At 30.7% G+C, this 26,933-nt stretch overlaps 3 protein-coding genes across 3 annotated transcripts; 1 reads left to right on the forward strand and 2 right to left on the reverse strand.

Moving 5' to 3' along the window:
- The first annotated feature begins 8,008 nt into the window (after positions 1–8,008).
- LOC111288075 (heat shock cognate protein 80) lies at positions 8,009–11,364 on the forward strand. The gene is made up of 3 exons (XM_022878834.2): positions 8,009–8,212; positions 9,085–9,226; positions 9,319–11,364. The coding sequence occupies exons 1-3, from the start codon at positions 8,093–8,095 to the stop codon at positions 11,151–11,153; spliced, it is 2,097 nt and encodes a 698-aa protein (XP_022734569.1). The 5' UTR covers positions 8,009–8,092; the 3' UTR covers positions 11,154–11,364.
- A 494-nt stretch (positions 11,365–11,858) lies between these two features.
- Positions 11,859–15,228, reverse strand: LOC111288076 (calcineurin B-like protein 3). The gene is made up of 10 exons (XM_022878835.2): positions 15,011–15,228; positions 14,332–14,396; positions 14,088–14,242; positions 13,831–13,913; positions 13,656–13,715; positions 13,391–13,499; positions 13,112–13,164; positions 12,629–12,709; positions 12,418–12,530; positions 11,859–12,299 (listed from the first exon to the last, which is right to left on the reverse strand). Exons 3-10 carry the CDS (start codon positions 14,209–14,211, stop codon positions 12,242–12,244), a joined length of 681 nt encoding a protein of 226 aa, XP_022734570.1. The 5' UTR covers positions 14,212–14,242; positions 14,332–14,396; positions 15,011–15,228; the 3' UTR covers positions 11,859–12,241.
- Positions 15,229–22,378: 7,150 nt separating this feature from the next.
- On the reverse strand, positions 22,379–25,372 carry LOC111288608 (uncharacterized). Its single transcript, XM_022879567.2, has 2 exons — positions 23,292–25,372; positions 22,379–22,947 (listed from the first exon to the last, which is right to left on the reverse strand). The coding sequence occupies exons 1-2, from the start codon at positions 25,143–25,145 to the stop codon at positions 22,852–22,854; spliced, it is 1,950 nt and encodes a 649-aa protein (XP_022735302.2). The 5' UTR covers positions 25,146–25,372; the 3' UTR covers positions 22,379–22,851.
- Between the last annotated feature and the right edge of the window lie 1,561 nt (positions 25,373–26,933).

Consider the following 26,933-nt stretch of genomic DNA (forward strand, 5'->3'; position numbering starts at 1 on the left):
CCTTTAATTTGACCAGAGATTCTACTGACAAACCCCCAAAGTATCAATGCATTTTTCTTGAAAGATTGTGAGATTATCACCAATGGATAATGGAGTCTCTCAATATATATATATATATATATATATAAACTTGTTTTTTCACAATTTCTGGCCTGCAGAGTTGATAGATACATGACATATATGCTAATCCAAGGAGTGAAAAAAAAAAAGAGATTAGCAATTGATTTTATCGATGGATTGCCCATGCAATTATTGATGAAATATTTACTGATGCAATTATCAACGGAATTATATGTCAGTATTTATCAATAAAATTTTAAATTTATTGACAAAATACTATTACCAACCTGCTTTAATACAAACAAAAATTTTTATCGGTAAATATTATTATCAATCTAATTTAATATCAACGAAAATTTTCATCGATAAATATTTTATCAATGAAATTTAAACTTATATTGATAAAAAATTCTGTCAGTAATGTCATGTTTTCTGGACATTAATGTGAAAAAGAGAAGATCTATGAAAGCTAGAAAATAAAAAGAATCAAAGCTAAAGGGAAACAAAGTGACAACAGCATTAAAAGGAGAGACAAAGGGGCAAAATAGAGATGAGAAACACCATATAACAATTTAAATGGTCCCCTTTGAGTCCAATCTCTACCTTTTGTTGTGAACTTTTGTTGGTGAAACTCCAACTTGGAAAAAGTTTTTGTCTTGGAAAATAGAAAGTTAGGTTTGTAAGATACCATTATGTTTGTGTTTATAACTAGGGTCAGTAATTGTTTCGATCATGAAGAATCGAAATCCAATTAAATCGATTTTTTAAAGAAGTAACCGAAACCAATCGATCTATATTTTTTTAATAATAAAAAATAATTAAACTGACATAAGATCGATCAAAGTCAGATCAAAAAATCAAAATTTTTTTTATCATTCTTTTGTTATCAATTTTGAACAGTAATTTTACCACAATTTTCACTTAATAAAACTCACTTTATAATTTTGTCAACAATATCATATTTGTCATTCTTCAAAATACAAATAAAAATATTATATATATTATTTAAAATCTATTGAAAAAGATCGATTAATTAGGTTGGTTCGATTATTAATTTAAAAAATAAAAAATTGATCAAATTAATCGATTAAATTATTTTATTTAACTGATAATTATAGAAATCAAACTATCCTAATTAACTTGATCAAATTCAATCAGCTTCGATCAATCAAATAGATTAAAACCAACTTACGCTCACTCTAATTATATCAACATCATCTCTCTTTTTTTTAAGCAAAAGAATAAAAAAAAATCTTTGAACAAAAATTCAATAATAATTTAAGCATGTAACATTTTATTGTAATATTGAATTTATTTTATTATTTTGGATAAGTTGAATCTTTAAATATTTATTTTCACCTCAATGAGTCTTTGATTGAATCGAAATAGATATTGGCAATTAACTAATTTTTATTTAATAAGGGTTGATCAATTGATGAAAATAAATGTTTAAGAAGTTAATTGATTACAATAAAATATTAGAAGCTTGAATGATTATTAAATTTTTATTTGATGATTTTTTTTTTTACCATTTTACCTATTTTTAACCTTTTGCAACTACATTAGAGAGTAACTTTTTGGTTCTGAATTGATTGGTCCAAATTGAACGTGCAATGAGTCCATTATCAGTGTAAAAATGTTAAAATGTAGGCTCTTAATTGCAATTTTTAACACATCAATAACCATCGTGGTTCATATCATCATCATGCATCATCTTAATTACCCTTATTTTAATTTCTTTTAAATTAAAAAAAAAAACAAAATAAGAATTTAATCAAAATGAATCTAAATCACGTTGGTGGCCCTTGGACTCTAGTATAGATCTCCCATCACATGAACTTGATCTCTCATGCAAATGTTAATTTTTAGCGTTCTTTAGCTTCACAAACATGAGCAATTGGAATCAAAGTTGGTAGGCAACAAAGGGGTAACTAACATGATGTGATATAAGATTGCTGGTTTTCCCTATGACAATTCTATAATTTAGATTTGTTGAACCAATACTAGAGTACTATATATGTATAAAAATATATATAGAGTTGTTTTTTAGCTAAATTTTTTTAAACCACATTGTGCTTTCAAGTAGCTACCATGTCACACTAACCTTAGTTAGTGGTGCATGTTTTTAATTAGTTTGTTTGATATTGTTGTCGGTTTTGGATTTTGACATAAAACTTAACACATGATAGAGATTATGTATTACATTTCGTTTAATCCACATTTTACTTGTTAGAAATAGTATTTCGATCGAGATTCATTTTGATTATCAAATCATGTGAATATTGATAATGTGACAATTAAAATATTGTTGACGTGACCATTAGAATATAACATAATTAAATCATTAAAACTAAAACAATGGCATAAAAAAGTGAAATTACAAAAAGAAACTAAATTCAAACTATTTGGTAAAAAATCAAGATTGGGTTTTTTTTTTTAATTAAGAATAAAGATTTTTTTTTCTTTTAATTATATAACCTACTCAATTAATGAAAAAAAAAATTTTCTCTTGTATAGATGGAAAAGAAAGTAAAGAAGTGGAGGTACATGCTTGAAAGTTATGTAAGATTATAAACGATTAATGTTTCACCAGTTATCGAAACAAAGAAATGAAATGAGAGGCTTCAGTGTTCAAATTTACCCAATCCCCTGCCTCTTGCACATGCTCACACCAGCTAGCTAGCTAGCTAGCTAGCTAGAAAGAGACAAATAGAGTTATAAAAAGAGAGCAAAGCAACTTTTGTTCTAAGTCGTAAATTCTAATGGATTTTTGCAAAAAGAGGTCGGCAGTGGACCATAAAGAATGGTTGGCAATGGAATTAATCATACTTGCTATTGGTGTTGGCACTTTGGATATAAATCACATCATACAATACTACTTTTTATTAAATTTAAATTAAATTTAATGGTTTGAATTTCAAATTTTAGTGTTTACAATTTTTCCCATATCTTTAAATCATGACTTTTTTTGAAAAAAAATACGATTATTAACTATTTTTAATGAATTATTCCAATTGCTAGTGTTACCAAAGGCTATTAGCCAGCCGATTTAATGAATTTCTTGCAAATTTTTACCAGTTTTAACAAAATTTTAAATTCAATTCTCCTGCTTTTCTTCACTTTTTTTGTAACTTTTCTCTTATCATTTATCTATGTATTTTTTATTTTATTTTGATGGATAGTGCCCAATTAATAATATCATTGTTTATGCATTAAAGGTCACCAATTTGAACACTTCCTTAACTTTCCCCATTGTTTTTGGATAATTATATTATTCCCCCTTTGTGACCGGAAGATCATAGATTTGAGTCTAGAAAATAGTCTCTCTGCTAAAAATACAGAAGGAAGACTGTGTACTATGAATCCTCATCTCGACCCTCGTAAAACAGAGTCTCATGTACCTGTGTTTGCCCTTTTAATGTCAAATTCGATCTTCCAACTCTCCAATCTTCATTTTTCTACTTCTTAATGGAGAAGCTGACCCCTTTGCTTTCAATAACTTTAGTTATAAAATTAAAGCTTTTGTTATGCAATAAGCTCCATTTTAAAGGTCAAATTTTGCTGTCCTAATCTTTCCCTAATTTCAGGATTTGGGTTTCCTACATTTTTTTTTTTAATTTCTTTATAATATTACGAGCAAAATGATAGAAAAGTTCTTGAAATCAAGCTTTCAAGCTTATCCATTCAGTTAAATTTTGTGGGCTGATTGCTGATGGCTAAAGCTTTGTTCTTTAGTAGAGATAATTCATTGTTAAAAAAAGTTCTCCAATGCAATAGCAATAGTTAAAAAAATGGCATACTTTTTGTGTTTTAGTGATATTAGATTGCCTTTAGTTTCATCAGATATGTTTTTTTTTTCTTTTTTCATTTAACCCAGCGATTATATTGTTTTTCATGATTTGATATTTATAAAAATTAGGTATTTAAATTTTGTTTTCGTCAATTATTTTAGTTCACATTAATTTTGTTAACAATAAGCTGATGTGAAAAAAATCAATAACATTATGATACGTTATTTTTTTTTAAGTTTATATTTTATATATTATTATTATATAAATTTTATATACTGTCAAAAAATTAAATAATAATATTTCATTAATGAACAAATATGAACATGAACATAGAGGTTTTGGTTTCGAGCCAAGATCTCATCCGCTTTCCCCTTGTAAGGGTTATATCTTCTTTTGAACAAAAAATTTAATTAATTTTTAAAATAAATATACAAAAATTAAATTTTTTTAAAAAAATTTATTCATTAACGAATAATTTTTATCTAATTCATCTCATGAATGAGTTGTAATTATCTAATTCATTAATAAGATATAAAATATATATATTAACAATGCATCAAATGTAAACTATTTTTTATTAGATAATATTTATTATGTCAGTATCTTGATTGACAGTATTAATCAATGATATAAAATGTTTGACGGAAATAAATTTCAAGTAATTAATTGTAATAGTTAAAATTAGTCCACTTAAAGAGCCAAATTTAATATTAACCCATGTTTTTATGATTAAAAATGATTTCAACAAAATGATATTATGCTAATTGAAACTAAAAAAATTACATCTCATCTAGAAATCAGGGATAACAGTAGATAGAAACCAATTGCTGCAGATACTGGCAACCTTCACATGTCAGTTTCAGCTGTGATGTTTGGGGAGTGTGAAAATCCCAAGATACTGGCAACAGATACAGCCGAACCACATTGCTGCAGATCTGGCTGAGACTTGAATCCATGTTCACAAAAGGATGGAGGCTCACATGGACAGGACATTGCCAATTTGCTTCCAAGATCCAACATAAAACAGTCCAGAATCAATCAACTAGAGCCTATGCAGGGTTGAACCTCATTAATGGAAACTAGAGATAACAAAACAACCCGTACGTGACGGGTTTCGATCCTTCCTGATTGATAAAGTCGATTTCTTTTTTTTTAAATCGAGGGTTCAGTCGGAAGCGGCTCGGGTTTTTTCTACACAAGGGGCCAGACCACCATTTGTCCACATACTATTGCTCATGGTGGTGCTTCTACTTCTGAGTTCTTCTGCAAAAGCTTCAACATCAAAGGCTCCATCTAAGGTTGAGATGTGAACCAACTAGATTCAATTTACGTCATTCCTAACCAATGTTTAGATAAATGATCATTGTGAGATAATATGATTGACATGATCACTTCACTCATGAGTGCTGATGGGGAACATTAAAAACTACGGTAAATTACATTGGGACATCACACAATATGAAGTTCTGTCCTAAGCTAAAACATGTATTTCACCCCTGCTGATTTAAACTAGATAACAGGAAATCAAATCCCAGCCAGAAAGCAGATATCTTGTTCCTTGTTGATTAGAATCTAATCCAGTAATATATGTTGACATCTGTTCATCAGACATAGTAAATATATGGTAGAACTCTGTAAGCATTGTAATAATAATTTTTGTTTATCTGATATGAACTACATTGTCATGAAAGCTTGTTTGACCCCCCCCCCCTCCCCCCCCACCACAGAAAGATTAATGCAGCAAGTAGAATTTCCATGGAAATCATTTCAGTAGATGATGAACCTCTGGCGGATTATGTCTCTTGATTATGGACTCCAAAAAGCTTCACCTGAATGATCAAAGCACACTATGATGCTTTGATACCTTCTCAATATTGAGGGAGAGAAAAAAAGAACAGATTCAAGCAGAAGCTTCAGAAATTATACCTTGAATTCTCACGCACTGGAAAACTTCAATGTTCAAATCCAAAATAACAGTCTTCCATGAGAACTAAATGAAAATGACCAAATAACTCAATGAAGATAATCAAAGGCTATAAAGAAAATAACTAACACATACAACAATTTACTTGAGGTTCCTGCATCTCTTGCTTTAGGGCAGCAAAAACAGCCTCCTGGGCAAACTTTTGACTGTTGTTGAAGGGTGTCTGGTATGAAAGTGCTTAGTCATAACACCCCTGGGCTCTTTACTGTCCACAATATTTTTACGGGCACAGCTTTCAAGCAAAAGTTAAATAAGACCATGAAGGAAATGCTATTCAAGGCACAGTTATTTAAAACAAAAAAAGAATGTTAACTGATCCATGTATCTCTAAATTATAAGTTGTTTACAATTCTGCTACATCACCATGGATAAAGATGAAACAAGTAGGTGCATTAAACTTTGTTCTTGTATTGGTTCTGATAAGTAATATCCACTTGGTTTCTGTTATGGTTTCAGGATGCACATAACAAATACCTCAAAATATAGTGAGACACTCATGTTTGTCTTGGTTTCCATCTTTGAACCGGCTTGTTTCTAGCTGGCACAAGTTTAATGCTAAGAACCGAGAGCTTAGCTCAGTTGATTCATACAGCCGGATTTCAAATCCCGGCACGGGCATGTCGTGCAACCTTTTTCCTTATCTTCAAGCTACAATCGCTTTTATATTAAAAAAAAAAAGTTTAATACTAAGAAAATGGAAGTATGTGACATGTATTTGGGGATTCTTAGAGGTACATTTGCAAGTCTAATGAGTTCTCATTAAAATCCATAACATCAAAGACTTTTCTTCTTATAAACAAATATGAAATGAAACAATTAAAATTGAGAATCATGAACAGAAAACAAGAATGCCCTCTTGACTACAACTTGCACATGAAAATATATAAGATAAGAACAAGAACTGGAAAGAAATGAAAGCAGAAAAGACAGCGGCAAGGAAACCACAAGACAATTGAGCTATGGTTTGAAATGAAAGCGCTTGCATTCTGAGAAAGAAACAACTTTTGTCAAATGAAAGATATTGAAAAGCTGTTTTTTGGATAGTAATGGATGAGGCAACCCCATGGTTCATCAGTTATGATGTTGTAATTGTTTTTGAACCATCTCTTAGCAGCATAGTCATTGGGCTTATGCCACATCAAAAAAGTATTTGACATGTCAATTGTGCTGAACGGGCTGAGAATGGATCAAATCAATTGAGTTTAAGTCATTTTGAATATTAAAAAGATTAAATTAATTTTGAGCTCGAATTATTTTAATTATGAGAGTTCATTCAGCTGGTCCAATTAAGTTTGAATTGAATTATTTAAAATTAAATTAATTAAATTAAATTATTTTTTTATTAATTAAATAAAATAATAATTTTAAAAATTAATCAAATTTAATTTAATTTGTTTGATTTTTTTTAGATTAAACAAATAATAAATATATTAAATTAAATTAAATTTTATATTATTAATTTCTTAAATTTAAAATAATTAAATAAAATTATCTAATAAAATATTCAAATATCAAAATATTATACTAAAACCTTTAACAATTTATGAAATAAAATAACAAATTTTATATATTTTTCTTTTTTATTTAAATTTTATTATATTTTGATTAAAATTTTAAGTAATTTGATTTTTAAGTGAATTAACTAAAAATTAAGATTTTTTAAAAATTATTTTTATTAACCAATTGAAATTAATTTACTGATCGATTAATTAATTTAACTAAAACAAAACTGTGAATTCCTCTGATTTAATTATTTTGAGTTAGGAACCATTTTGAATTCGAAGATTTTTGGTTCGAACCTTTGGATTGTACGTTAAGTATTTTATTTTATAATAAAATAAAATAAAAGTCAAAAGAAAAATAAAATTCCTACCAAAAAAGCAAACCCACTTGGCCAAGAAAAGTATAAATAAAAATACCAAAAAATAAAGACCAGGTGTCAATACCAAACCGCGCGTGCTCCCACTCCCCAGGGGCATACACAAACACAATCATAAAATAAAAAAATAAAAACAAAAGAAGGATCTAGAAAAACAAAATCGGTCCTCTTCAATTAGGAAACCAAAATCAAAATTTAAAATAAAATTAAAAAAAAAAAAATCATCGATAGAAGGATCTAGAAACCCTAATGAAGACTTCTATATAAAGTATCGTTAAGCTCAAAACATAGCCTAACAATAGCCTAACCGTAGCCTAACCATTCGATTTCGCTTCTTTGTTGGTGGATTTGGGATCTGGTGTTAACTGTTATCCATCGATGGAGACAGAGACGTTTGCTTTCCAGGCTGAGATCAACCAGCTTCTCAGCTTGATTATCAACACTTTTTACAGTAACAAGGAGATCTTTCTTCGTGAGATCATCAGCAACGCCTCCGATGTAAGCCCTCTTTCTCTCTTTCCTTTTGAAAGACCTCTTTTTGATGCATGATTCATCGGATCTGATCTTTAATCATCCGATGTTGGTGGGTTTTGTTTGTTTTATTTTTGTATGATAGAAATTTTAGGTTTTTCTTGATTTTAATATATTCTTATGTTTATATGTAATGCTCTGTTCCTTGGCTGTTCATTTTGATTTGTATGTTACTTTTTATTATTTAAAGTTTTTGTTTGGGATACCTCATTTGGCTCTTAAATTATTGTAATTTTTCTAATGTTGCACTTAAACTAAAAAATTATTTAGTCAGGTACCTAAATTTTATTTTCAAATATCAAATTACCCTAATCCCTTAACACCGTTGGATAATGCTGATGTGTTACTTAAATGTTAACGTGAATAACTTGTGGCCATCATATCATTATCAGATAGCAGACGTGTTATTCATGTAGACATTTAATTGCCACATTAGCTCTAATTATGTTAAGTTGTTGGGGCAACTTCATATACAAAAATGAAATTTAGATACCTAAGTAGAAATATTTTTTGTTTAAGTACTATATTAGAAAAAGTGCAAAAATTTAGGGGGCCAAATGAGATATTATCTTTTTTTATGTTTTTAGCCTTTGATTTGGTTTGAATGTGATGAATTTTGTCCTTAGGAAAGTGTGAAATGGGCCTTGAGTATCTGTTTCTTGAATTTTTAATGAAAGCTATCTGTTGTTAGTATGAATTTCTTCATTTTCTGGTATGTATTGAGTGTAAAAGGGTGAACAAGAATGATTTTGAAGATCTTATATACATAACAGAATGGAAATGAATTGGCATTTGTGTGTGATTAGTAATGATTTTCATGTTAAAACTGGGTCTTGTAGGCTTTGGACAAGATTAGATTTGAGAGCTTGACAGACAAGAGCAAGCTTGATGCTCAGCCAGAGCTCTTCATCCACATTGTCCCAGACAAGACCAACAACACCCTGTCAATCATTGACAGTGGTATCGGCATGACCAAGGCTGGTTAGTGATTTTTATTGCTTTGTTAATTCTTATCATTTAGTTGTTGAGTTTCAAGTGAAAGGGGGGCCTAATGTGACTACATTTCTGTTTAGATTTGGTGAACAATCTCGGTACTATTGCGAGGTCTGGGACCAAGGAATTCATGGAGGCATTGGCTGCTGGTGCTGATGTTAGTATGATTGGACAATTTGGTGTTGGTTTCTACTCAGCGTACTTGGTTGCTGAGAAAGTTATTGTTACCACAAAGCACAATGATGATGAGCAGTATGTATGGGAGTCCCAAGCGGGTGGGTCTTTCACTGTCACCAGGGACACCTCCGGGGAGAACCTTGGCAGGGGTACTAAGATCACCCTGTTCTTGAAAGAGGACCAGCTTGAGTACCTTGAGGAGCGCTGTCTGAAGGACTTGATTAAGAAGCACTCTGAATTCATTAGCTATCCTATTTCCCTCTGGATTGAGAAGACTACTGAGAAGGAGATTTCAGATGATGAGGATGAGGAGGATAAGAAAGATGAAGAAGGGAAAGTTGAAGATGTTGATGAGGAGAAGGAGAAGGAAGAGAAGAAAAAGAAGAAGATTAAGGAGGTCTCACATGAGTGGTCTTTAGTGAACAAGCAGAAGCCTATTTGGATGAGGAAGCCAGAGGAGATTAGCAAGGAAGAATATGCTGCATTCTACAAGAGCCTTACAAATGATTGGGAAGAGCATTTGGCTGTTAAGCACTTTTCAGTTGAAGGGCAGCTTGAGTTCAAGGCTGTACTCTTTGTTCCCAAAAGGGCTCCTTTTGATCTTTTTGACACAAGGAAGAAGCCCAACAACATCAAGCTGTATGTAAGACGTGTCTTTATCATGGACAACTGTGAGGAGTTGATTCCTGAATTCCTTGGCTTTGTGAAGGGTATTGTTGACTCAGAGGACCTTCCTCTCAACATCTCAAGAGAAATGTTGCAACAGAACAAGATCTTGAAGGTTATCCGCAAGAACTTGGTGAAGAAGTGCATTGAGCTCTTCTTTGAAATAGCTGAGAACAAGGAAGATTACAACAAGTTCTACGAGGCCTTCTCCAAGAACCTCAAGCTTGGTATCCATGAGGATTCTCAGAACAGAAATAAGATTGCTGAATTGCTCAGATACCACTCCACTAAGAGTGGTGATGAGACGACCAGCCTGAAGGACTATGTGACCAGAATGAAGGAGGGTCAGAATGACATCTATTACATCACTGGTGAGAGTAAAAAAGCAGTTGAGAACTCCCCATTCCTTGAGAAGCTGAAGAAGAAGGGCTATGAGGTCCTTTATATGGTTGATGCTATTGATGAGTATGCTGTTGGTCAGCTCAAAGAATTTGAGGGCAAAAAGCTTGTGTCTGCAACCAAGGAAGGTCTGAAACTTGATGAGAGCGAGGATGAGAAGAAAAAGAAGGAAGCATTGAAGGAAAAGTTTGAGGGTCTTTGCAAGGTTATCAAGGAAGTGCTGGGTGAGAAGGTTGAGAAGGTTGTGGTCTCTGACCGTGTGGTTGATTCTCCTTGCTGTTTAGTCACTGGTGAGTATGGTTGGACTGCCAACATGGAGAGAATCATGAAGGCCCAGGCTTTGAGGGACAGCAGCATGGCTGGATACATGTCAAGCAAGAAAACCATGGAGATCAACCCCGAGAACCCCATCATGGAAGAGCTGAGAAAGAGAGCTGATGCTGACAAGAATGACAAATCTGTGAAGGACCTTGTTCTCCTGCTCTTTGAGACCGCTCTCCTCACCTCCGGCTTCAGCCTCGATGACCCCAACACCTTCGGGAACAGAATCCATAGGATGTTGAAACTGGGCTTGAGCATTGATGAGGATGCAGGCGATGCAGATGCTGATTCTGAAATGCCCCCGTTGGAGGATGCTGATGCTGAGGGCAGCAAGATGGAGGAAGTTGACTAAGCTTAACCATGTTGATGTGAACTTCATTTAGTACTTTAATTTTATTTTGAAGGTTCCCTTGGCGGTAATATCTTAATGTCGGTTTTACATTTTCTTTGCTGCCTCCTTTTGAGAGGTTTTGGTAATTTTGGCGTACTCCTAAAATGCTGTCTGTTTCGGAATATTATATAGCTTTTAATAACTTGCTGTGAAATTTCTAAGTTTTGTACAATGGCTCCCTTGTATTTAGATAAACAACACAAAGTTAAAGAGCGTGAGGGATCAAAATTACCCTTCTCAGAATCAAATGATCAAATGAGATTATTGAAAAAGGCAGACCGGTTCCAATTCATTGAAATCAGTCGGTATTATTTGGTATCAAAGCAAGCCGGTATTATTCGGTATCAAAATATCAAAAATATGATATAACTTAGTATTGATATGAAATTAACAATTATTTAAATTCAAAACATTATAAAAATGAAATCCAAAATTTAGTTTAATTTATTCTTATAAGATAATGATATCTCTAATCGATATAAAATTCAAAACTCAATCTCCAATCTTTTCTCTTATTTTGCAATCCCTTCTCTTATTTTCAAACTAGGTGCTTCTCGAAATCTCCTGTATTGCCACGGTTTTTTCCGCGTCAATATGCTAATTTTGATGTGGAAAAAATTTTCCATGCTTACAGTTAGATGATAGAACCAGTTATGCAATTGAATAGAAGGTGGAATCTCACAGAAACTGCTACTGATTTGATCATTTGCCACATTCAAGTTTTACATCGACAACAAGGATTCCATATTGCAAGTTATGTTAGAAAAAAATTTCAAATGGACACAGATTTTTTACATTGTAACACCATAGACATAGAGAAAAATACAAGCAAAACATTTCAGCATGCCTTGAAGAGCCAATCGACCAAAAACACTGAGAAGAATGTTCAACAGTTGAATATGGACACACACAACAAAAATTTTTTAACCAATGAACCAAAACATCACAGAAACTCACTCTTGGGCCATCTATATTTGAAACAGCCATCTTGTCTACAATGAAACAAGCCATAATCAAGAGTTTACGAAGCTTGAGTACAACTGCTAATTTCAGGTATCATCAACTTGTGAGTGGAAAACAAAGCTCGGGAATGTTGTCGTGATGTCCCTATTCATGGAAACAAACGAGAACAGTTGAAGGTGAGCACGAATCACTGACAATAAGTCTTTTATAGTAACCTTCAGCAGCCAATAGTGTTCGATAAGAGAGTATATTTGGAACTTACTTGAGGTATTGCAATGTCATATTTTTCAGAAGGGATGGATGTCGCAAAACAAGGCTTCTCCACTCTTCCTTGTCGATCTTCCCGTCATGTTTGGTATCAGCTTCCTCGAAGGTCTGTCATAAAGCTCATAAACTTAACATGTAGAAACTAGAACGAAGAAAATGAAAATTACAAGAGATATGACTTCAATTAAATCAGATTGAGCGATCACCTTGTCAATTATACTTTCTATAACATCATCTGAAAGGTTCATGCCAGATTCAGCAAGGGTAGCCACTACCATTTGCTTCACCTATATATAAAAAAAATATGAACAAAGGAAAGGTGTTTGTGCTGAAAGAGATCCAATGTAAGCACCTAAAAGGAGCAAACGACGATCAAGAACAAAGGCCGGAAATGGTTCCGGTGTTTGTGCTCTACTGCTCAAGTTAGAGGATTGAAGAAAGAGAAGGAAAGCAAGAATAAGGGCCACTCATTTTATTCATTTTCTGAATTCCTTAACCTATTCTTGCTCTCCCTCTCCTTCTTCCGTCCTCTGACTTAGTGTCAGACACAAATGCCGGAACCATTTCCAGCCTTTGTTCCTGGCCATCATTTACTCAGGTGCTTACCCCCGGATCTGCTTTCAGCAAAAACAGAAGGATAGAAGAAATATAGAATTCAAAAGACAAAACTTGAAAAACATAATATTAACCTCCTGCCTCTCAATGAAGCCTTGCTGCTTGAGATCGTATAATTGAAAAGAGACTACAAAAAGACAAAAGAATTAGGAGAAGACAGAGTACTCAGCAGATAGATAATTGGAAACTGAAAAGATGATTTAGACATAAATCATCTGCTACGTGCTTAAGTTCATAATTCCATTTCCATGCCAGTCGTTTACATCCAACCACCAAGTTAACGTGATTATGACTGATGGCCAAAGAGGCAAACAAAGACCTTGATGCAGACAACTTAAATATTTGATACATACACTCAATCTTATCGTCAATGGGTGCATTTGGATGGAAGACAGAGAGAGCACGAGCAAACTCTTCGAAACCTAGAATTCCATTGTGCTTTGTATCAAACAAGTCAAATACCTGCAGTGAAATCAGAAATACATTGACAGCAGCTCAGGCAAAATGCTAATAACTTGAGTTAAAATACCACATAGAATTGGAAAGATGAGATTGACAAGCATTCTTTATCAAGTATGAAGACAATATTAATTAACATTAGATAAAAAAAAAAAATACCCGATCAGCAAACAAGCTCTCCTTTTTGTTTGTTTTGAATAATGCCAATTGAAACTCTTCCTGCCAAATAGTAATATAAAATAAAACTCAAATACTAAAAAGGCGAGTGGGAAGAGCCAATACTAAAAGTATTGATTGATAATAAATCATGAAGTAAAAAATAATAAAAAAAAACCTTGTTAATCAGCCCGTCATCTATCACAGCACTGCTTATCTTCTTGAAGAGTTCATAAAGTGCTTCTATTTCACTTACACTAACTGCATCAAGGTGAGCAAAATATCAAATTTCAGTAGAACAACTCAAAAACTAAAATAAAAAAGGCAAAGTCTGAACAAGATGTTAAATCATGCAAAAGCATCGACACTATCACTCTAGCATATAGTAAAAGCTTAAGAATATTACTTAAAAAGAAAAGAAAAATGGTAACATACAAACTGTCTCTCTAGCAAGAATTTCTGGATCATCAAGACCTCTGGATTGCTTGTACAAATCAATATCACAGCATAGCAGTAAAGATGCAAAAAAATGCTTCAATCCGTCTATGCACTGCAACATGGTATTCTCCGCAAATCAAAACACTCCATACCTTGGCAAACACAAAACGAAGTCAGAAATCCCATTCACATCATTCTTTCTGTAGACGTAATCTATCTCAAGGCAAATAACAGGACAAACCTTTTAACCATTTCCTGATTATGCTGACCGTTGTAAACTCGGAGACCTCAAACTCAAATCAATATCTGTTTTACAAATCAAACAAAGATCACAATCAGTGCCTGTTTGATGTTTTTGTCCTAGCAATCTTAAAAACATTCTATAATATCTCCCCCCCCCCCCCCCCCACATGGAAATACACATAAATAAGAGAACAACTCCTCTTTGATCATTTTTCAAGCATTGGATATACTCCAAATACAATCAGGTAATGCATAAAACATATTCATGAATCATGGAATACAAAGCAGAGGACAAAAAGAGTGTTCCTACCAACAAAGAATTGCCCATTTCATCCATTCTACAAAAGTTACAGATTGACAACAAATCACCAAGCTTTGTTAGCTAACTGATATCAAGACTCTTGAATCATCCCCGACATTTCAGTTCTTAGAAAGATATACGTAACAGAAATTTCCAACAAAAATAAATGGTTCAAAATAAAATGCCCATAAAATCAAACACATCAAAAAGCCCAATTCAAACCCAAAAATCATAACTTTATTACAAATGAAACCTGACCAGGATTCAATCTAATCAATTCCACAAAAAACAAAAAAAATCCACAAACAAACTAAATTGCAAAATATAACTTTAACAGATCTATCGAAGCTCAGAAATTTTAATTAAAGCTACTTACTTAAGCTCACAGAGAATCTTTTTAATTTCTTGGGAAACAAACAGAGAAAAAAATTTATGAGAAAAAAAAAATTGTGACCCTTTTATGGGAAGAGTGTTATGGGGTTGTATAGAAAATCTGTGAAATTACCGGTGACTTAAACGAAGCTCTGTTGGGTGAAAGGTGGTGTGATAGGGCAGGAAAAAAGCTAGAGATATGAATAATTTATATGCAGGCATGAAAAATAAGAATTTTTTATTAATTACTTTAAATATAAAATAATAAATACAAATAAATAAATAAAACAGATAATCACGAATTTCTTACGTTACGTGGCACGTGATGCTGACACTTTAATGGGTGGAGACAGGATAATCAAATTTGATACGAAGATCATATAAATAAAACATATAAAAATAATATAATTTAAAATTTTAATAAAAATTATAAATAAATTTAATAAAATTAAAAAATATATTTTTTATAATTTTTATATTTTTATAAATTACAATATATAAGTTTTATATAAAATATAAATATAAATATAAATTATTAATATTTTATATAAATAATTACTTGAATTATCAAATCTAAAAAAGTTATTACGTTTGATCTGAAAAGAAAGAACCCGATATAGATAAGGAAACGTAACGACGCTGTTTTAAACAGATTTTAATTTGTTTGATAATCTTAGTTATTTTTTTTTATTATCTAAATACAAGTTTTGGTGAGCATAATAATTAACTTCTGAACATGCTTGTAATAGCAATCCAAGCTAATGCTTTTTCAAGTTTGGGAAATTTTCATTAGCCTATTTGTAAAGTAAAAAATAATTTTATTAATCAATAAGTGATTAATTCAATTGATTAGGTTCGTCTTTTTCGATAAAGAGATATTAAATTCGAGTCATGTTAATAATCACATATAAAAATTATTTCGAATACATAATTTATAGTCACATATCTTAAGTTATCAGGTACGATATATCTTATTTTGATCTGAGAAACTGAATAATTTATCTATTTTTAAATTTTTTTTCTTACCAAAAAAGAAATACAACTTTATTAAACTTTTAGGTACAAATATCATTCGGAATTTTATTGCCAATGTTTCACTAGTTATATTTATTTCACATTTAAAACAGTACCTTTCTTACATATATTTTGTTTTTGTAAATTATAATAGCATGTACTATGATTAAATATGTAAATGAATTAAATATAAATAAATTTTTTTATATTCATAATTTATTTATTTATTTAATAAAATATAAAATATTATTCGTAATCATTTATTAAATTTAATAAATGAATAGAAATCAAATTTATTCACAAATTATTCGATAAATGCTCTATTTATTTACAACTTTAAGTAAAAATAACATAATGACAATATATAATGTTATAAATTCAACACTTCAATTTTTCTAAAACTGTCTAAGTTAAACATAAAAAGCTTCAAATTTAATGGAAAAATAATTAAAATTGGCCTATGAATTATATCACTTTTCTTGATTTACTACCTATAAAAAAATTTACACTTTGGTACCTTAGCTTTACTTCTGTCTAGTACTTTACCCCATTGACTAACTGTGTTAGGTAAAATGATAATGCAGTAGATATTGATAAATGAAAATGTGCCATGTGTAATGATTTTATTTGTTGATTTAATGCATGTGTTTATTGGTTAAAGCTTAAAAACAGATATATGACCATTCATATATTTATATTATATTTTATATGAAAATTATGTATCATAATTTATATCGATATAAAAATATAAAATATATTTTTTAATTTTATTAAATTTATTTATAATTATTATTAAAATTTTAAATCGTATTACATTCATATAAATTAATATCTTAATTATTTTTGCTTGACTATCTAAATACAAATGTTGGTGAGCATAATAGTTAATTTAGGAACATGTTTGTAACAGCAATCTAAGTTAATGCTTTTTCAAGCTTGGGAAATTTTCATTAGCCTATTTGTTGAGAAAAAAACAATTTTATTAAACTTTTAGGTACAAATCATCATTAGGAATCTTATTGTCAATGTTTTCACAAGTTGCATTTATTTCACGTTTAAAACAACACCTTTCTTACATATATTTTGTTTTTGTAAATTATAAATGCATGTGTTTGAGATTAGAGATGTAAACGAATTAAATATAAATGAATTTTTGTTATATTCATGATTTATTTATTTAATTAATAAAATTAAAAATATTATTTATGATTATTTGTTAAATTTAATAAATGAATAAAAATCAAGAAAATGATATCATGATAGATATTGATAAATAAAAATGTGTAACATGTCATGATTTTATTTGTTGATTTTTTACCATGTCATGCATATTATTAACGAAGTTGTTATTTGAAACAAATGCTATGACAGAACGAAAATTGATATATCAAATTATGAATTTTTTTTATTAAAATTAAATCGTGAAAAGTGATATATTTCAAGGGTCAAATTACATATTAACCCTTTATTTGTTTATTTTCATGAAGCCTATCTCTGGCAACTTTTGGTCCATGGTGTGTTCTCATCTTGCTCATTGAATTTCAGGTTCTGAATTTCATGCTTTAATTTACTGTCTGTTCTCTCTCTTCAGGCTTATTGGGATGAAGCTTGAAGCAGATCTATTATGGAAATGTCGACACCTCAGAGACTACTTGGATTAGATACCAACAAAATAGGTGTCGATATGAATTAAAATATTTTAAATTTTGTGTTTTACACGTATTTAACATAGAAACACAAAATGAACATAATAAAAATATATAAATTATTAAGTTTAATTTTACCATTTCATTTCTTTTGGGTGCATACAATGCCATTTAAACATTGTAATTCGTTTATTTATGTCATATAAAATATTAAAATTTTTTTATTTATATTATATTTTATAAGAATATTATGTGTTATAATTCATATCAAACATAAAAATATAAAATATATCTTTTTTTTTATTTTATTAAACTTATATGTAATTATTATTAAAATTTTAAATTGTATTACATTCATATTTATTTTTCATATCATATCCATATCGTTTTATCATATTATATTTTAAATTATCAGGTTTAATACCATTTATCATTGGCCATTCTAAAAAACAACTTGAATAAAACTCCTGTAAGACCAAATCTGCCACTAGTTTGATACATTTCAGGCGAGATTACAAATGCATCACCATGAATACACCATTAAAGTACTCAAACTGTGGAAATTCGTATGAAAATCCTTAAAGCTGCTACTGAGCTTGCAGCGAATCACTGATGGGTTCAGATTTGGAGTTGGCAAGAAACGACAGTTTTGATCCGACAGAGCCTCCCCTTGTCATGCCAGCAAGTCTGTGGTGACGGCACCTGAAGGAGCCTGCATGGGTGGTGGGAGAGCAGAGGCAGTTCCACCTTGCGCCTGATGGCTTGGTCGAGTTCCCTGTTCCTCGTGGCGAGACATGCACCGTTGGATGCCTCTTGATTTCCTCCAGGTTGATTGCCCTTACAGATAACTTCTTGCCCTTTAGGTTGATCTTTGGAGGCTTTGGTTCCTCTCTTTCCTCCATGCCTTGATTTCTTAATTTGGTGCAACTTCAAATCAAGAACATGCAATAATTTGCAATAAGAAATAAGTATGATTATATAGAAGTGTTAAATGTCAATGGATGAACAAAATTACACAAAAATTGTCTTTGAAAATAATTACTTTTAATTAGAAATGATAATTTTAAATATAATACAATAACACAATATAAAAATGATATAAAAATGGATATAAAAACGATGAAGTTTGAAATTTAAGTAAAAATTGTACACAAATTTAACAAAAATTTAAAAATATATTTTATATTTAACATGTTGATATAAATTGTGACACAATAATTTTTATATTTTATATGTTTTAAATAAAAAATAGACATAAACAATACATGCATTACCTAGTCTATTTTTAAATGTTGACAATTGAAGTTTATACTTGAAATGAGATCATTTTTAAAATTTAATTTATTTTAAAATTGATTTACCTAAAAATATTATGCGAGTTTTTTATTTGAACAAAATTCATATGTCGGATAATCCAACAATGGATTCAATGAGAACATTCAAGTCTTGGCATATAGACATCTCTATAAAATATACAAGAAAGAAAAGTTTTTGGTCTATGGGGACAGGGGATGAGAAGGTAATGGTTGGATTCAAATTGTCTTATCTTTGTTACAAAATATTAGCTCAACTGAAAATTATTTATGATATGAAAATTATGGATGAGAGTTCAATCATTATGAAAAATATTTCGAGAATATAATTCTAAATGCACCAATGCAAGAGATAACGTCTTTAATACCATAACTTCGGATACCCATGATCATGTTATCAAAAAACAATTAATATAACAAATACGCATGCATGACATTGATCATAGAAGGATCCAATTTTAATTCCCGTCTAATTTTAATCTTTGAGAAAGAGAAAAAAAAAAAAAAGAGTTAAAGTAAAAGATGAAAATCAAGGTTGATAACCTGATAATTGGAAAGAGAAAAGGCAAGGAAGATCTCCCCAGTTTCTTGATCTGAATCTATTAGGTTCTTCAATTGGAAGGAGAAAGATAAAGTATTGATTCCGAAAGAGAAATACCAAGGTGAGAAACAAACAAAAAGTAGTAAAAAATGCTAAAAATTTGCATTGGTTTATTCGTTGAGAACGTGGCTCCCAATCAATCATTTATTTTTCTAACCAATTCTATATTTTGCCTTTGTCATTAAAAATTACTTATTTTTCTAACCAATTCTATATTTTTCCTTTCTTATTAAAAATTACTGTCATGTTGCCTAGAATTTGCCAGCAAACTCCTCCATAACCTCCTAATTATGTGTTTTACTAGAAGGAAAAGACATGCATAAATTTTATAAGTGAAATTTGTGAAATTTTTTATTAGAAATTAATAAAAAAATTAAAAATTAAAATTGATAGATTAAAAAATTTCCTAACATTGATCAAGAGTACAAAATTTTAAAATTTTTTTATAAATTTTGATATATTTATTAAATAGAATGTTTAATATAAATATTGACAGAATTTTTATTATTAAATAAATATTGATTAAATTTAAATTATAAACAATATTTTTAATATTTTTTTATATATTATTAATTTTCATATTAAATTCTATCAATCTGTCAGTTTAAATTTTTTATTAAAATTTTTATTTATTCATTTTTACTAAAAAACTTTAAACTTCATATAAATTTTGTTTTTTTACTAGAAACCCATGTTTGTTTACTAAAGTTGAACCAAGTACATTAACAGACCTATTAGAAAATTGAAAAAAAAAATTGAAACAAAATATTTTTAAACATTCTCAAAATTTTTCTTAGGACAATATATTTTTTTTTATAGAATTGATAAATTCATCAAAATAAAATTCAACACTATTAATAATGATTTTTGATTGAATGATTCTTTAATTATATATATTAAAAAATATATATTTAATAGTATTAACAATGTCCGGCACTAAACACATAAACAAGGATGATGAGTAACCATAGGCATCGGATAGTGTCTAATTTTTGTTGATTCAAATTTTTACGTATATAAAAATGACACAATTTAAAATTTTAATAAAAATTATATATCAATTTAATAAAAATTATAAAATATGTTTCATATTTTTTATATCGATACGAATTATAATATATAATTTTTAAATAAGGATATACGAATTACCATTTGTATTAATCTAATCCATATGAGAGTCATCAAATGACTAGGTCATTAGGTAGTGACTGACATTTACTCCCCTGCAATTGGATAACATAGTCTACCATGTTTGTTGTTCCTCTGTGCTCTGTTCAAGTTTCTACTACTGCCCCTTGTATATCTTGGCCAAAATTGATTTCAACACCGCCTGTACTGCTTCGCTTGGATGAACCTCGATCTGTTGCACAAGAAATCTGTCAAGTAAATGTTGCAGCTCATGAATTCAGAGCAGAAGCTGGTGGCACTGGGATGAACCTGAATATCTAGGATGGTTGCATGAACTAACCAGTTAAGTTTCCAATTTCAAAATGTTTGCTTATTTAATAGCTGATAGAAGATGCTTCACCAACAAAAAATTTTGGTTTTAGAAATTTTTTTCACAGACAAATGTTCAAGTTTTACCATTTTGCTTTATGTAGTTGTCATAATCTCAGCTGTCAAAACAGGAAGTCTAGTTCTGCAATTAGTGGTCACCTTACATGAAAATAGATCCCCATTTCCACAAGTGCGCTATGTGATACTTTAATTTCACATTAGAATATTTTGAAGATTTATTATAATATATAAATTGAGATTTAATATTAGATCTAATAAATATTTTTTATGAGATAAAATTATAAGATTTTCAGGGGTGCAGATCTTCCACATTCTTCACATCAGTTTGATTGTCAAGATTCTCACCTGGCATAAGCAACGCACATGCAGCCTGGTTTGTACCAAGAAATAAGAAGCAATGAAAAGTCACAGCACAGATTAAACATATCCTGATATAAAACTGTATATGTTTTCTAAGTTAGAAGCAGTTATCAGTAGTCCAAGAATATGGATGAGTTATTTGATACATCGAAATGACGATCGGCTTGAAGCTAAATGCCTATTAAATCAATGACCAAGATGCTTCCCGGAAGCAAAATTAAAAAAGAAATAAAAGTAACATGACTTAAAATTTTAACAAAAGTCATACTCTTTTGCTCTAAATTATTTGGGCGATATTGATTTTCACAAAATTTTTTTAAAAAAAAATTTTTTGACTTTAATATGTTTAATATTAAAATTAAAATATTTTATAAAATTAAAGTTTCATGACTTTTAATATCAAACAGTAAACAAATTTTTCATAAAAAATAATTTTAAAATATGAAAAAAATAAGAATTTTAGATGTTACCCCAAAAAAAAAGATATAATTTTGAGAAATTCCAAAAATGAAAGATGGACAAAAAAAAAAAGAGATAGAAAGAGTATGATTTTCGAAAAAATCAAAATATATGCTTTATATTTGATGTGTGAACACGAATTATGACACAATAATTTTTATGTTTTATACATATTTGATGCGAACATATCATACCATTAATTTTAATCTCATCGTTACAATAATTATTACTATTTTTAATCTCACTGAAGTTAATCTCTTACTCTATCTAATTGATCCTACTAGTTTCATTAGCTCCTTTTTTTGGAGGTAGCGCATGGTGTTTCTTTTAGTTAAATCAGTTAATTCAAAATAGACATAAAAACGATAAGAAAAAAAATAGTGACATGATTTAAGATTTTAGTAAATATCATATATAGATTTAATAAAAAACAAAAATATATATATTTCATATTTTTCACATAAACAAGAATCATAATATATAATTTTCGTGTAAAACATAACATTTATACACGAATTATCAGTCTTTCACACGTCACGAATTGTCAAGTTTACTTTTATTGTACATAGTACAGATAAAAATAAAAAAAGAATTACACGTTCTCTCGACTCAAACATTGGCCTCATAAGTTCTTACATGGATAAATATAGAAAAAAATGCGGTACAATTTTCTTTCTTTTTGAACAAACTGCTAAACACAACGAGGATACATAACAATTGCCATATGCTTCAAGATAACCAATGTACAAGTGCCAATCTAAATAAGAATTATCGTACTAAATAAATAAAGATTGAGTAAACAGGGCATGCAGATTGAGGCTCTCTTCAATGGCAAATTAAGAATTGTCCTTGGAACAACTATTTCTGTATGTTGTTTGAACCAATCTTGCTAAAATACATAAGCTCTTCACATGGAAGCAAGCCTGTTCTTCTTCTAGTCTTTTTTCTTTGGTTCTTCAAGAACAAATTCAGCATACAGATCCTTTAAAGCAATTACAACAGTAGTGATCAATGGTCCCATAATTGCTCCCTGTGGAAGGAGAGACCCATTCAAACTCAATGGCCAGCAGAGAAAACAATATGCATCAAGAAATACATGAAAGAAAGTTACATAAGAAACTGTTTTCAAACCATGAAAACAACCAAAATCATAGTAAACATCACAATAGATCGGATCCGTTATAACTAGATTATATCTATTCAGTTTTTTCTCTGGACACCTCAAAAATTTTCACCGAAAACCCTTTCCATCAATAAAATTGGTAAATCCATCAACAGTTATATATATAAATATATATATTATAAGTGAACATCCTCAGAAAAAAATCCAGGATCCGCCACTGAAACACAAGGAAATTAACTGTTAAAATTTACCTCAACTGCAGAAGGGAACAATGTCATTCCACCGATGATGCTAAGTCCTGTAAGATATGCGCTGTAACCAGGTATACTCTCCTGAATTTCAGAAGCACCATAATCCATAAGGTAAATGTGAATAATGGAGTAGGTCACAGCTAGGATGTATCTTCTTTCCAGCAGTAGCTCTACAGCTGCAGGAATCGTTGCGAACCATGGAGGAAAGATCGGCAACAAGGGGCTGATGAAAGCGAGCACTGTTGACATGTAAAGGAAGTGTACTTTATACAGTCTAAATAGAAGCCATGTAAGACATCCTTGGAAGAATGCAATCTCAGCTGTAGCCAAAAGCACACCAGAAATAGCATTGTCAAGAACTTCAACACATCTAATCCTAGCCGATTTCGATATTGGAATCATCGACATAACTTGTTCTGTTACCCCACCAGATTCTGATGTGATGAGGTAATATAGAAACCAAAAGAACACCATCAATTGAGATACAAAATTGAAGACCTCGGCAGCTCCAGAGATGATGGAACTGCTGATAGTGAACATGATTTTTGCACTGCCACCTAGAACAGATGCACCACTTGCAATCAACTTTTGCGAAACATCTGCTCCTTTAACAGCAAACCCTTTAGCCTTCTCAACCAAATCCTCCCGTGTGATCATCAATTCTCTGAGAATTGCATTGACTTCTGTGTAAATTTGCCCCCATTCGCGATCCCTAACCCTCTTCCTCAAGCTCAAAAGTTTTTCCGTATAAGGAGAGGGGGTCATCAAAGCTGTTGATTGCGCTGATGAACTAGTCATCGTAGTTATGACAAAATGCTTCATTCCAGTCACAAACTCCGTCAAATTATACTGCATTGCCAAACTATCGATCTGCCCTGACACTGTTTCGTAAAACTGTGCAGTGTACTGATCCACCATTCCAGGGACATCATTCTCTTCCATCCATTTTTTAACACCAATCCTCTCAGCATAATTGCTCTCTTCCACATGAGCTTTCACTGAAATCACAGCATCTTTTCCCTCAACACCAATCTTGTATGAGAAATATGTTGCTCCAGCAAAAAACCCCACAATCATACCAATTATCAGCCCAATAGCTACAATAGTATTCAGCCTTTTCAATATCCCACGCGTGAAATATGCACTAATTGCACTTCTTTTGAAACTAGAACTCCTAAATGATGAAACAGCATACATTGTATTATCTACATTTTTAGTACTAATCATGAACCCCAACACAATTATTACCAATGACCCATAGCCACCAATTCTCTCATAGGCACTCACAAACACAGCAAATGACACTAGCCACCGAACTAGCTTTGAAAATCCACTTCTATGACGCCTTGAAAGAGTAGATTTTGGTCGTTTAAGAAAAATCCTCAAACAAACATTCTGAATATCAACAAGGGTACCTATAAAAGCCTTAAAGATAGCCACAGGAACAGCAAGAACAGTTTCAGTGAGGCCTAGTTTCAAAGGTTCACTCCAAAATCCCACAAGGGTCTCTTGTATAGCTCTCAAGGGAATTGAACACAAGATTGCCCACTGAATTGGCCTAAGATACTCTTGCAAAAGCTTGCAAATTCCATATAAAATGAATATGGTAAAGGCAAGACCAGCATGAGCCATGGCTATGTAAAGAGCCAACCGTACCTGGGGATCACCTGAGAGGCTGTTTATGTGATCTGGGTTGGTGGAGTTTGGCGCGTGGGGTTGGTTTGGAGGCGCGTCGCAGTTGCCTGGTGCTGGGGAAGGCTTCCTTGTCGATGCAGATCGGAACATGTCTTGCCATGGAAGAGTTGTGGAACTTGTTTTCGGTTCTGGTTCACTTGAATATGGAACTAACTCCATTTCCAGGACAGTTTTGTACACAGACAGATCAAGTCTTTGCACAAAGGAAAGATAAAAGAAAGTTCTTTTAGAAGGAAAAATAGAATGACAATGACCAATAAAAAACCGACACAGAAGCAACAGAGATAGATAACAGAATTTTATTCTGTTGATGAATGGTAAGAGATTGGCTGGCAGCTTTTCTTGGTGTTAGTGACTTTTTTGCTCCAACTCCATTTCGGTTCCTTGAATGATTGCAGGGCTTGGTGTGAATGCATTTATATGTCAAAACTACATTTCACAAAGTTTTTTATATTGCTTTACAGTTGAACTTTTATTACTTGTAATCGCAATCTTGCAATAGTCCAAATAGATCTCAAATCTAAAATGTAATATGGTGATAAAAATGAATCGGAGTGAAAAATAAAATTTGAAAGTGACAAATTTTAAAATATAATAATTATTATATATAAATTTTATTAATTAAATAAATATATTTTAATAAATTTATATGAATATAAATTATGATAAATAATTTTTATATAAAAAATAAATATTTATTTTTTATTTTTTATATAATATTAATACACGAATTATCAAATTTATGTCCAAATCTAACTTCTTCCGTACTTTCTCCTCCTTACTGCCTTTGTTAGAAGATTAAAAAGGTCGATTATCATTTTCCTAAGCAAGAAGAAAAATGGGTTATTATTTTCAAGATGTTTCATGATTATAGATTATTATAACACAAGCACATCTTTTGTTTGCAAATAAAAATGAATTTTCTCAATCAACACGGATTTATATAAATAATTATATTTTAATTAACTTAATTAATTTATACAAATAACAGTTTGCATTTAACAGATTTAGATCTAACTTCTTAATCAAAGATTGTAAGTTCATGTGAAGATTTAAATGGATTTTATCTTAATGAATCAGGTCGGCTCTTAAGATTCTCATTTTTTTCAAGCAAAAAGTAGAGTTAAAATAGCCAGGGAGGGGAATCTAATCCACCTGCATGTATTTGAGACCGGTAGAAATATACAGGCAGTTGGTTGAGAGCCAGTAATGCTAGGAAATCCACATGATTGTTGTTTTCCAGTTTGTTCTTATCCTCCTTGTTCCCCACATTTCAGTGTGGTCCAATGAATTTTAAGGTGAGGTCATCTAGCTGTAAATTAAACTAATGGTTTCGAGCCATCAGATCTTATAGAAGGCTCTGTGGCAGACATCCACAACACCTATGGTTCCATGATTATTACTATAATATTTCCTAATTTTGCTCCACAATCTAAGGAAATTACATTGCATATGCATGAGACTTTTTTTTTAAATGAAAAATTTGATAGAGATAGATTATTTAATTTTTTATATTAAATAATATATTATATATGATAGTTTTAAATAAATAATTAAAAATAATACATGCAAAATAACTCTAATAAACAATTATAGATTAAACTCGAATTCAAAAAAAAAAAAATATTTTACCAATTGAACCAAACTTTTCAATGATTGAACTTCTCTGAATGATATTCCTTTCTTTTGGTTTTGCTCTGGTCGTCCAATCCGTCAACACAAATTTATAAAAAAAGTAAGGTACGTAGCAAGTACATACATTTTATTTTAAACCATTTTTTTAATGTATTTTATTGCTTTGAACGTTGAAAAGTATCTTGAAATCTTACCTTTGATTCCTACCATTCTTTTTGCCGTAGGTCGCTCGAGTTACCAACCAGCCATCCGATAAACTTTTGGTCAGGAACTCAAAAACCGTCAACACTTTTCCATTCCTTTTTAATGACA

Source organism: Durio zibethinus, chromosome 4 (genome assembly GCF_047325235.1).
Source record: "Durio zibethinus cultivar Kanyao isolate XHJ-2024 chromosome 4, ASM4732523v1, whole genome shotgun sequence".
Classification (NCBI taxonomy): Eukaryota; Viridiplantae; Streptophyta; class Magnoliopsida; order Malvales; family Malvaceae; genus Durio; species Durio zibethinus.